Below are 13418 nucleotides of genomic sequence, written 5' to 3' on the forward strand. Positions count from 1 at the left end.
CGCTGCAAGTGGTTTCATTTTGAGTCTTAACCTGGCCATACAGTAGGACGATTTTATGGCCAATGGCACGATTTTTATCCATCGGAACGATAAATCACTCTAAATTGTGCAAAACATGCAGTTTTGCCGAACGATAATGATCCGATGTGCGGTCCCGCCAGTCGTTTGTTGTTTCTTCAGATCTTACCTGCTGCACATAAATTCTGGCAATCCCGGTAACGATGTGGAAGTAGTGGATGGCAGATCATCCGATATATCGTTAGGTTCTTTGTCTGACCTAACGATATTGTTTGTTCAGGAGCTGCCGGGAAAATTGTTAGCGGCATTGCTCGTTTGCGAATCACTTTAATGTATGGCCAGCTTTAGATTTCTGCACAGTACAAGACGTTTGCTCAGTGCTTTCAAACAGCAGTGGTAAATATAGTGTAGAGTATGTGAAAGCACATTATCCATGTTTCTTAAGAAGCCTATTTATTAATATGTCCAGTAAAGTTATATTCTTCATTGCCGCATATTGCTGTTATTTGGGAACCTTTTTGGAGGCAATTGGTCAAACCCCAGGTGCTTGGACATGGGCTATAAAGCGTCTAAAATGTAAAAAATAAATATAAAAAACACTTCCCAGTCCATCAGAATGTATTGGGCTGTAATTACCAGAGAGGTGTTTGAAATATTCCTATCTCTGAAAAAATGCCTGCATGTAGCCCGTAGGCTGCGGTGGGCTTACGTTAGCAGCTTGGCCAAGCTCTGGAAAGCTAGGCGTACTTTTACACTGTCCTCAGGGAAAGCTATGGGGGCCGCATCTGAAAACGTAGAGGTGGAGTGGAGCAGATGTCTCCAATAGCTGCTGTGCTACCCCCTTATTAAATACCCACGATGATCAAAAATGTGGTAATCCTCTGAAAACAGACTTCTTTGGAGTATTGACCATATTTATGGGCTTTAATAAGTGTCCCTTAAGTGTGTTTGGAAATCGTCTCATCAGAAATTGATTTTCCAGATAACCTTCCTTGATTCTTCCAATAGCATTTTCAAGTACAGGCTCAGCTTCAAATGAGTGTCATATGCAGTATAAACTTTATGTTAGAGCAAAAGTGTGCAACCGGTGATTCAGGAGCTCAAGTGGGGCCCCTAGAACCAAGTTTCTCAGATATGTAATACATTTTATTGGAAATCATACATTTGTAGAAACATTTTCCAAACTTTGCAGGACCTAGGATGGGGACAATAGGGGTGTGCTCTCACCATGAGGGTCTGCCTAGATTTTGTAGATTTCTAGGCTTTCCCTTACCTTGGCCCATTGCAGTGTATTCTGATATGTTTTAAGCTCACTGTAGAGAATGAAAGCAAACATATGTTGCTATGGGTTTCGGCTACCTGTATAATTTAAATCAAGTGATGGTGAAGATCACCAGGAAACTATACAGCAGGGGTAAAGAGTATGTGGTGATCTTCAAAACTGATGAGGCCACTGTTTTTGAGCAGTGTTAGGTAACTTGAGATAACGTGAATACTGTGTTTTGTTGTAAGGTCTGTGACGCAGCCCAACCTGGATACTTCACATAGGAAACCAGTCCTCTGCTGCAAATACAATAAGACCTTCAGGCAAGTCGTAACCTGTTCAGAAGGATCGGTAAGTTATTTAAGATTGTATTCTATTAAAATGGATTTGGACAATTTGCGTATAGATGTGGCACTTCTGTGGCTCAGCTATGTAAACCAAATAGGAATAAAGCAATATGCTCCCCCAACACAGAGGTATTGCTTCTGCAGGCAAAGGAAATAGGAAGCATATTCACAAGATAATTCAGATCAAAACCAAATAAACATAGGTAGAGAGAAGAACATAGCTAGGAACAGGAAAAGCACAAACAAGACTCTAAAAGCTATGTGTGCAAATGCTAGGAGCTTAGGAAATAAAATCCCAGAACTAACTGCAATAATGACAATGGATGATCTAGATATTGTGGCAATTACAGAGTCATGGTGCAATGAATATCATGACTGAGACATAGCTATACCGGGATATACGTTATTTAGGAAGGACAAAATGGGAAGAATCTGAGGAGGGGTAGCAATGTATATAAAAAAAGCATAAATACTACCTTAATACAAAGTATTGAAGAAAAAACTGAGGCACTTTGGGTGACCATAGAAACAGGGGAGAAGTCGATTATTCGTATTGGCGTGATATACAGGCCACCAGGACAGGAAGACGAACTGGACAAGAACCTATTGCAGGACATAACTAAAATGACATTAAAAGGAGAAGTAATAATCATGGGAGACTTTAATTTCCAGATGTAAACTGGGAGGTGTCTGTTGCTAGTCCCACTAGAAGTAGAGACATTTTAAATTCCCTTCAAGGAGCATCCCTCCACCAATTCATGAGGGAGCCCACTCGGAAAGACGCAATATTAGACTTAATACTTACAAATGGAAACAGGATATCGGACGTAAAAGTGGGTGAAAACCTGGGATCCAGTGATCATCAAGCAGTATGGTTCAGACTCGTCCCATACAAAAAACAAAGGTGCTGGATTTTAGGAAGGCTGATTTTGTAGGGATGGGAAAATGTGTAAGCAATTCTTTGGCAGAGTGGAGGAACTTGGAAGCAGTGCAGGAGAGGTGGGAAACATTAAAAAGTACAATATTAAAGGCAACTGACATTTGTATCAAAAGTGTTAGGAAAAACACAAGGAAAAGGAAGCCAGTATGGTTTGCGATAGAAATAGCAAATATTGTGAAAGAAAAAAAGATGGCTTTTAGGAAATATAGGCAGACACAAAGTAATGAAGGCAAAGATATATATATATATATATCTTGTTAGAAGGAGACTAAGAAGGTAATCAGATGTGCAAAGGCACAAGCTAAGGAGAAAATGGCCCAGTGAGTGGGTAAAGGAGGCAAAACTTTTTTTTAGGTATATAAGCGAAAGGAGATAAACAAAAGACGGAATTATAAAACTAAAGACAGAGACTGGGAGTCTTGTTGAGGTAGACAATGTAATAGCAGATCATCTTATCCAGATGGGATACATCCAAGGATACTAAAAGAACTTAAAGAGGTGCTGGTAGCACCATTGACAGAATTATTCAACCAGTCATTAGCTACAGGAGTAATTCCAAAGGACTGGAAAAGAGCGAACGTAGTCCCACTGCACAAAAGTGGAAGCAAGGAAGAGGCAAACAACTACAGACCAGTGAGTCTTATATCAGTAGTAGGAAAATTGATGGAAACACTCTTAAAAGAAAGAGTTGTAGATTATCTCAAATCCAGTAATTTACAGGATCCCACACAGAATGGATTCACTGGGGGGAGATCATGTCAAACAAATCTTATTTACTTTTTTGACTGTGTGACTAAAGTGATGGATAAAGGTGGAGCCATGGATATAGCTTGTCTAAACTTTAGTAAGGCTTTTGACACTGTTCCACATCGCAGACTGCTAAATAAACTTGGAAGTTTGGGATTGGATACTAGGATTGTTGAATAGATAAGATCTTGGTTGCAGGATAGAAAACAGAGAGTTGTGGTAAATGGAGTGCATTCACAGGAGGGAAATGTTACCAGTGGAGTACCTCAGGGATCTGTACTTGGACCAGTGCTTTTTAATATCTTTATTGGTGACATTGCAAATGGTATTAAAGGGAAAGTATGCCTTTTTGCAGATGACACAAAGGTATGCAACAGGGTAGACACACCAGGTGGGGTAAAACAAATGATTGAGGATTTAAGTAGACTAGAGGAATGGTCAAGAGTGCGGCAATTACAGTTTAATGCCAAAAAATGCAAAATCATGCACTTGGGTCTCAAAAATCCAAAGGCTAAATATAGTATTAATGGCACTACACTGGAAACTACTGAGGAGGAAAGGGATCTAGGAGTCACTATTTCAGGTGACTTAAAGGCAGATAAGCAATGTAATAAAGCAATGAGGAAGGCTAGGCAGATGCTTGGCTGCACTGGGAGAGGAATCAGCAGCAGAAAGTAATAAGTAATAATGCGACTGTATAGGTCATTGGTACGGCCTCATCTAGAATACCGTGTTCAATTCTGGAGGCCGTATCTTCAAAAGGATATTAATACATTAGAGTAGCGGTGGCCAACCTGTGGCTCTTGAGCCGCATGTGGCTTTTTCTTTCCTTAAATGTGGCTCCAACACTTGAAGTCACATTACCACAACAGAACTGGTAACCACTGCACTCTAGAAAGACATGCGGCAGCTCTATGGGGGCTGTGGACTGAGGGAGCCAGATACTAGAGGTGAAACACCGCATTGGACCCTAACAGGCAGCTTTCCAACCCGGCAATTTGCTGGGTCGGTTGCCATAGCAGCGGGGGGCGGAGCTGGTAGCGGGTGCGGAGGTGGCGCCGGGAGATGAGCTCATCTCTGCGCCGCCTCTCCCTATGTAGTAAACGGGTCCCGGGTCGCATCGACCCAGGAAACCGTTTACGCTGACACAGTATTTAACCCGGGAATAACACTGCTTACAACTCGGGTTGAATTACTGGGTCAGGCAACCCGGGAATTCGACCATGGCTCTTTCACACCGCACACCAAGCTGTGTCGACCCGTCAATATGCCAGGTCGATACTGTGATATTTTTGCGGTGTGAAAGGGGTAATAAGGATCTGCTGCAATGGCATGAGATGGGGGGGGGGGTCTGAAGTGACACATGAGGGTTCTAGCAGGAGTGACACATGGGAGAGCTGGCTGTAGTGACATAGGAGGGTGCTAGCAGGAGTGACACGTGGGTGAGCTGAGTGGAGTGACAGGAGGATGCTGGCAGGAGAGCTGAAGTGTACTGAATATTTTATGTGGTTCTGGCTTTTTCAATTATTTTATGCAGAAGTGACTTCTTCAATGTATTTTATGTTGGATCTGGCTTTAAAAATTTATTTTATGTGGATCTGGCATTTTCAATGTATTTTACACCAGGGGCGTGTCCTAGCAGGCACAAGGCCACACCCCATTTTTTGCATGCTTGCCTTCGGCTCTTTGACGTACCTAACAAGATTTTTTGGTTCTTTGTCTCTGACTGGTTGGCCACCCCTGCATTAGAGACGTACAGAGAAGGGCAACTAAAATGGTGCATGGCCTACATCACAATACATACCCAGAAAGACTAAAAAATCTCTATGTATAGTTTGGAGCAGAGAAGGGAAAGAGGGGACATGATAGAAACTTTCAAATATATCAAGGGTTTTAACAAAGTCCAGGAGGGAAACATTCTCCAAATGAAGAGAAGCAATAGGCCACGAGGACATGCACTGAGACTGGAGGGGGGGAGGTTCAGGAGAAATTTACGGAAAAGTTACTTCACAGAAAGGGTAGTGGACAAATGGAATAGCCTCCCATCAGAGGTGGTAGCGGCTAAGACAGTAGAGCAATTTAAACATGCATGGGATAGACATAAGGATATCCTTACAAAGAAATAAGGATCAAATAAGGATTGAGCTAAAACTATGGTAAATAAAAAAAAAAGGGCAGACTAGATGGGCCAAGCGGTTCTTATCTGCCGTCAATTTCTATAAGTTATATGTTTCTATGTAAAGCAGCCACGTGGTCCTCTGCCTTTACATTCATCAAGTTCTATTCCTTTGACACCTTTGCCTCGGTGGGTGCGACTTTTGGGCATAGGGTTCTCTTTAGGGGGACAGCTTTGGCCTGTGTCCCCTATGGATGACAGAGAAAAGGTTATTTATGTATTTACCTGTTAGATCCTTTTCTTTGAATCCATAGGGTACACAGGGTGCCCACCTTGACGCACCTGGCTTGAGGGGGTTTCTTCCACTGTGTGTTAGGATCTATGTGTGTTCCGGTTTTTCCTCTCCTTAGTCTTCCTCCGCAACTTGGGCTTGTTAACTCAACCCTTTATGATCTGTTGCATTTTTCCAGTGTATCCCAGTGATAACACTGGTAAAGTATACGAATGAGGCACTAAGTAACCCCTCCCCCCCCCCCCCCTCCCAAATGTAAAAAAAAATATGGTTAGGTCATTTTTATTTTTAGTACATAAACTATGTTCTGTCCATTTAAATACCATCTGTCGGAAAAAATTTCACAGTATTTTTGTACATTTAAATGGATATTGGGATATGAATGGCAACTGTCATCACAATACAGTTGATGTAATACATTTTTTTAATGTCCATTTAAATGGACAAGGGGTCATAAAGGGTTAATTGGACCTGGAGGCTGGGGGTGAGGCATAGGGGAGAAGGAGCTTGGGCTGCTGGCAGAAGAAACTTAACCGTTTGGTGCCCAAACTCCAGTTCACCACCTGTACCCAGTGTAAAGCCTGTGTCCTTTATGGATTTAAAGAAAAGGTTTTAACATGTATGAAAATAAATCTCCTTTTTGAATTAGGGTTAAGTAAAGTTATACGCCTCCTGGCAGATCCTTAGTGTACTTGGGCAATGCTTGCATGCCCCCTCCTCCATCAGCTGTTGTAAGTGCAAAATGCCTCTGAATCTGCAATGTCTCTGTGTATGTGCAGTACAAATAAAAACACAATCTTCACGAAGGTTTTGCCTTGTAAATGATTGGCGCTTTAAAAATATGGACATACTCGCCGGAATTCCCACACAGCCTGCATCTTGCAGGCTATTACATAAGCCCATATGTCGTGGTTCTCCTTGAATATCACATAGCTCTGTGTCATATCTGAGAGCAACAAACATAAACAACTCTGACTGGGTGAAGCTAAGACCTTACTGAGGAGCATAGAAGAAAGTTGGAAATATAGTACAAGTTACAGTAGAGCATAGACAGCAGTAAATAATTAAAGTCATCTTAAATTGTCCATCTGCTAAAAGGTGAAGGTGGTCTGTTAAATGTAGTCATAAGTATATTTAGAATTTTTAATTCTACTTCAATACAAAGAGTTAAATATTTCTATAATGACTTTTGTGTCTGCAGGTTATAAAGGTTTGGGATTTTGATACCGGAAAGCAAATGCTGGAAATTAACGAGGCACATAAAGATGCTGCCATAACATGTATGACCTTTGATCACAGTGAAAGAAGGTATGTCATTACTGGGGGGGTGCTTTTTTAAAACCAGGCTGTCCGCCATTCCTTCCATATTGTTCCATTTTTAAAACTGAAATCTACATCTCCCGCTGGCTCACAAGAGTGCATTGCTCTAAACTTCAGCTCAGCTCCTGCCAGTCCTGTTTCTTATTGTTACATTTAGTTCTTTGTGGTGTTACAGGGGATAATTTCTAGATCCCATGTGTATCGCGGCTCAGACGGCTGCTTATCGCAGGTTATGCGTCTGACGCCTGAGGCGCCCAATAAATACCGCATATCGGTGCTAATTCTATAGCCCCAGCTGAATCCATTAGCTGCAGTAAATTACCACAGCTAATTGAATACCGGCCATAATTAGTGCACAGGGGCCCATGCCACACACATTGCACCCCAATGATGGAGCTTGAGGCCAGCGCCATTTCTCCTGTGACAAAAGTATGACATGCAGAATGTAGCAGTCCCTGGCACTCTGCTACCACCATTTTCCCGAGGTGGGGCGGGGGCGTCCCTCAAACAAATTTGCACACAGACTACATCAGTGGTGTTAGTATATGTACATGGCACATACAGCATTTGTATACAGTAACTATATTCCTTTTGGTTTTTTTTGTTCCAGTGTTTAAATGTGTCGTGAGATGTTGTGTATGTTTATATAGAGTCATCATCTAGGGAGGCCAATCCTGTGCCTTTTTTTTTTAATCCCTGGTATCGCGATTGAAAAATGATCAATCCCTGGATTGGGTTGAAGATTTTATAATTAAAATCTTCAATGCCCCCACCCCCCCTTCCCGGACCCGCCTACCCCACAGAACCACTCACCATCCTCTGGGAGTGCAGACGGGTTCACTTCCTGCAGGCGGTGGGTGGAGAGGTGTGGTCCGGGCAGAGTGTGAGGCTGGCATCAGACTGCGCAGCGTGACCACTGACGACACGTCGCGCTGCGCGGGGCGCACAGCCGGGGGCTGGGGGAGCAGGGAGGAGGGAGCTGGGCAGCATCTGAGCCTCCTGAGGACGCTCAACGCTGCCCGACATTATAAAAAACATGGGGGCTTTCTAATCCCGAAATCCCCTGGATTGAATCCTGGCCAATTTTAGGCCTAAATCCCGGGATGTTGCCGATCTCGGAATTGGCCACCCTAAACACAGCATCATCATTATTGTTTGCACAAAACTTTGCCACACCAGGCTGTCAACATTACAAATAATCGAAATACAGTACAAAGCACACACAAAGACAGAAAAAGCATAGATTAGGTTGAAGATATACAGACGTGAGATGGAGTTAGAAAGTCTGCCCAGTCTATGAGCACTTACAGGAGCTGATAACTATGTACCTTATTGGGAATACATGATTTTACATATTTATTTCAAAATCTATGTCCTGCAGCTAGTAAAATGTTAAATACACTATAAATCCGTGTCAGGCGCTACAGTCACTCGCCCTAACCGCAGTGTGTGTATATTATGAATTAATGTTCTTTGGCCATGAAGATTACTGAATGCAGATTCTGGTAGTTATTCAGGCTGGATTGCAGATCCTGCTACAAAGCAGAATCTGCAATCCTTTCTTTCACATGCTGGGGGACGTCCGTTGCAAGGAAAGACAGCCCAGCATGCTGAATGTTCTGCCCAGTGGCGGCGTTCACAATTTAACTGCACTTGCAGCAACTGTGGACGACCACCTGCCTCCACAGCCACTGCAAAGGGAGGAGGCTTGTCGCCATTTTTTCCGTCGTTGCAGCTAAGTGTGACGCCACGCAGCCGCCCCGAAAATGTCCCGACCGCCAGTGTTTTTCCCGCAACAGTCCGTCGCCGCCCGCCTCGCGAACACCTTCATCTGTCAATCAGGTAGAGGCGTACTCAGCCAAATGTGATACGGTCGCATTGGCTGGGCCGCGCACATGCAGGGTGTGAGGAAATGAGGTCGGTGAAAATTAATATAGCTATGCCTCATTTCCTGTGTCAAATATGTACTTTTTATACCCATATCCATATACATCCAATTCGTCTGTTTGTTCATTCTCCATAACATGTCCATTGCTGCTCACCCAATACTGTACTTAAATCAACCTTAATATTGTTAATATATGTAATTGTGTTATGTTATCTGTTACCCTTTATTTAATGTATTCATGTTAGACCTAGTTTCATATTGTTTTCATACACCACAGTGGACACTCAAAGGTTGAGTCATATAAGGTACCATTGTCCCTTTTTGTTTACTCCCTATTGTCCAAAAGTGGGCTGATCCGACAGGGTGGCTCTCTGGCTGATGTAATCACCTTGATTAGAATATGTATTGTATTCCAATGATGTAAGATCCTAATGGGGACATTTACTAAGCAGTGATAAGAGCGGAGAAGTGAGCCAGTGGAGAAGTTGCCCCATCAACCAATCATTGATTTTCATACACATGCCAAGCGATGGATTGTACGAAGAATCCATTCGCACAGCTGATCGCAAGGACATTGACAGGAAGAAGGTGTTCATGGGTGTAAACTGACCGTTTTCTGGGAGTGGTTGGAAAAACGCAGCAGTGTCCAAGCGTTTGCAGGGCGGGTGCCTGACGTCAATTCCGGCACCAGACAGGCTGAAGTGATCGCAGCGGCTAAGTAAGTTCTGGGCTACTCAGAAACTGCACAAAACTTTTTTGTACCGGCCGGCTGCAAATGCGATTGCACACTTGCACAATGAAAATACACTCCCCAGTGAGCGGCGACTATCTGCTCGCAGCAGTGCAAAAAAACCCTAGCGAGCGATCAGGTCTGAATGACCCCCAATGTGTATGAAAATCAATGATTAGCAATGTTAAGACTGAGCTGATCATCTTCCCACCCTCCCGCACAACCTTACCTCCCACAATTTAATGATCTATTGATGGCACTACTGTGTGCTGTCTTGGAGTAATCCTTGACTCTTCCCTCTCTTTCAAACCGCACATTCAGCACCTCTCACAAACCTGTCATTTTCATCTCAAAAATATTTGCAGGATCAGACCCCTTCTCACCCAGGATGCCACTAAGACCCTCATCCACTCACTGATCATCTCCAGACTGGACTACTGTAATCTTCTCCTATCTGGAACCCCTGACACATACCTCTCTCCAGTCCGATTTATCATCAGTGCTGCTGCCCGGCTCATTTACTCACCAAACGCACTACATCCACCTCCCCTCTCTTACTAGCCCTTCACTGGCTCCCCTACCCCTCCAGAATCAATTTCAAGCTTCTCACACTCACTTACAGAGCCCTCACCCACTCCTCTCCCAGTTACATCTCTGGCCTTATCTCCCTTTATACTCCCTTCCGTTCTCTTCACTCTGCTAATGCCTATCCTGCCTACTGATTACCTCCTCCCCTACAGTACCTCCAATATTTTGCACATGCTGCTCCCTTTCTCTGGAATTCTCTACCTCTCTCCTTCAGACTCCACCTCTCTACAAAATTTCAAACAGGCTTTGAAGACTTACTTCTTCACCAAACCCAGCTGTCTCTCATCCTAAGTCCTCTGTTGCTTACGCTCACTTTCTACCTCATCAGTGTCACCCCTGTCTGTCTGCCCCTCCCCTTTAGAATGTAAGCTTTCAATACTCCCTTTGACTGCACCAAATCCCTCGGTTTTCTGCCGCCCTGATACTTATTTCAGTGCTGTTTACTGACGCAGCTATGTTTATATACCCTGTAGTTGTCGTATATAGGGGGTCATTCTGAGTTGTTCGAACGTTAGATTTTTTTGCAACGGAGCGATTTGTCACAAACTGCGCATGCGCAATGTTCGCCGTGCGCCTGCGCCAAGTAAATCTGCACAAAAGTTTGGTCATTTACTCACGGCCTAACGAAGTTTTTTCATCGTTCTGGTGATCGTAGTGTGACTGACAGGAAGTGGGTGTTTCTGGGCGGAAACTGGCCGTTTTATGGGAGTGTGCGAAAAAACGCTGCCGTTTCTGGGAAAAATGCGGGAGTGGCTGGAGAAACGGGGGAGTGTCTGGGTGAACGCTGGGTGTGTTTGTGACGTCAAACCAGGAACGAAACTGACTGAACTGATCGCAGTGTAGGTGTAAGTCTCGAGCTACTCAGAAACTGCTAAGAAATTTCTATTCGCAATTCTGCTAATCTTTCGTTCGCAATTCTGCTAAGCTAAAATACACTCCCAGAGGGTGGCGGCTTAGCGTGTGCAATGCTGCTAAAAGCAGCTAGCGAGCGAACAACTCGGAATGACCCCCATTGTCTTGTATTGTAAGTCACTGTCTTCTTGTTTTGCTTATTTGTTTACTCTGTAATTGGGCACCGCGGATCCAATGTGGAGCCATATAAATAAAGGATAATAATAACTGTAAATCTGAAACATTTGAAACTCCTAAATGAATAAATGCTTCACAGTTACCGTAGCAATTATACATCACTTACAAAGAAGAACCTCTCACATCACAGCTCGTAATCATTGAGTTTATTAATTGAAAGTGTCATAAAGGTTAATGTGCACAGAGCCACAATGAATATGAATAGATAATATATTTGTAGATTGGTTGATACACTATACAATAAGCGAGACTGACAGCTCTGATTCACACAGTAAGATCCTGTGTCCTTACATGATGATATCAAAGGGTACGTTTGTCCAGTATCCGAACACAAAAATAGCTTCAGTGTCAGAAGTCACACAGATAATGATGCTAACAGTGTCATGGAGGTGAGCACAGCTGGCAGCACTGATTATCAGAATCCACTGTGTCCGTCCTGTATACTATCAAAGTGTATGCTGTAGCATTGTCTCTCCCAGGAATATCCTTCCTGTAAAGACACAATATAATGTTCTAGAGATTAATCACAACGAAGTTAAGGAAATTCCACAGTGCTGTAAGCATCAATCACCCATAAGTACTCAGGCTTGTAATCCCACTGGGAATCACAGCTCTCCTACCAGTATGGGAATCACATAGTTCACTGACCAGTATGGGAATATCATAGCTCTCCTACCAGTATGGGAATATCATAGCTCTCCTACCAGTATGGGAATATCATAGCTCTCCTACCAGTATGGGAATCACATAGTTCACTGACCAGTATGGGAATCACATAGTTCACTGACCAGTATGGGAATATCATAGCTCTCCTACCAGTATGGGAATCACATGGTTCACTGACCAGTATGGGAATCACATAGTTCACTGATCAGTATGGGAATATCATAGCTCTCTTACCAGTATGGGAATCACATAGTTCACTGACCAGTATGGGAATCACATAGTTCACTGACCAGTATGGGAATCACATAGTTCACTGACCAGTATGGGAATCACATAGTTCAGTGACCATTATGGGAATATCACAGGTCTCTTAACAGTCTGGGAATCACATAGTTCATTGACCAGTATGGGAATCACATAGTTCACTGATCAGTATGGGAATATCACAGCTCTATTACCAGTATGGGAATCACATCGTTCACTGACCAGTATGGGAATCACATAGTTCACTGACCAGTATGGGAATCACATAGTTCACTGACCAGTATGGGAATATCACAGCTCTCTTACCAGTATGGGAATCACATAGTTCACTGACCAGTATGGGAATCACATAGTTCACTGACCAGTATTGGAATATCATACTGTAGGTCTCTTACCAGTGTGGCAGTCATCTCACTGACCAGCAGGGCCGTAACTACGTGTGTGCCAAGTGGGCTTGGCACACAGCGCAGTTGCCCTGAGGGCGCACGGCCAGCGGCATGTAATGAGTCAAATTGACTCATTACATGCCGCCTCTGCTGTGTGCGCCGCGCTGTGGAGGGAGAAGAGGACCAGCGCCGGGCAGCGGAGAAGGAGGAGGAGGGAGGGGGAGCAGGGAGCCGCAGCAGCGCTATGTCATTGGTAGTAAGCGCCGCTGCAGCATCCCCCTCTCCTTCTGTATTGGCTGCCCGGCGCTGCTGTGGATGCTGGGATGCGGTTCCTCCATCCCAGCATCCACAGCAGCGCCGGGCAGCCAATACGGAAGGAGAGGGGGATGCTGCAGCGGCGCTTACTACCAATGACATAGCGCTGCTGCGGCTCCCTGCTCCCCCTCCCTCCTCCTCCTTCTCACCTCACTGCCTGCACCGAGGGAGCTGCACGAGGAGCCTGACTGCCAGCAGGGAGATGGTAAGTATATCTCTCTTTCTCTCTCTCTCTCTCTCTCTCTCTCTCAGGGGGTCACCGTCTGCCGCAATGTGTAAAAAGGGGGATGGCTGCCGCAATGTGTAAAAAGGGGGACTGGCTGTAAAAAGGGGGACTGGCTGCCGCAATGTGTAAAAAGGGGGCCTGGCTGCCGCAATGTGTAAAAAGGGGGCCTGGCTGCCGCAATGTGTAAAAAGGGGTCCTGGCTGCCGCAATGTGTAAAAAGGG

The 13418-nt window shown here is 44.2% G+C and overlaps 1 protein-coding gene across 1 annotated transcript in view; it reads left to right on the forward strand.

The window, feature by feature from the left end:
* The window catches only part of LOC134990638 (WD repeat-containing protein on Y chromosome-like), a 146993-nt gene that overhangs the window by 94135 nt on the left and 39440 nt on the right, over nt 1-13418 (forward strand). The window contains exons 17-18 of the mRNA XM_063950709.1: nt 1531-1633; nt 6926-7032. Coding sequence (XP_063806779.1) covers nt 1531-1633; nt 6926-7032 — 210 coding nt within the window. The remainder of the gene's footprint in view (nt 1-1530; nt 1634-6925; nt 7033-13418) is intronic.

This window comes from Pseudophryne corroboree, chromosome 2 (assembly GCF_028390025.1).
Source record: "Pseudophryne corroboree isolate aPseCor3 chromosome 2, aPseCor3.hap2, whole genome shotgun sequence".
Classification (NCBI taxonomy): domain Eukaryota; kingdom Metazoa; phylum Chordata; class Amphibia; order Anura; family Myobatrachidae; genus Pseudophryne; species Pseudophryne corroboree.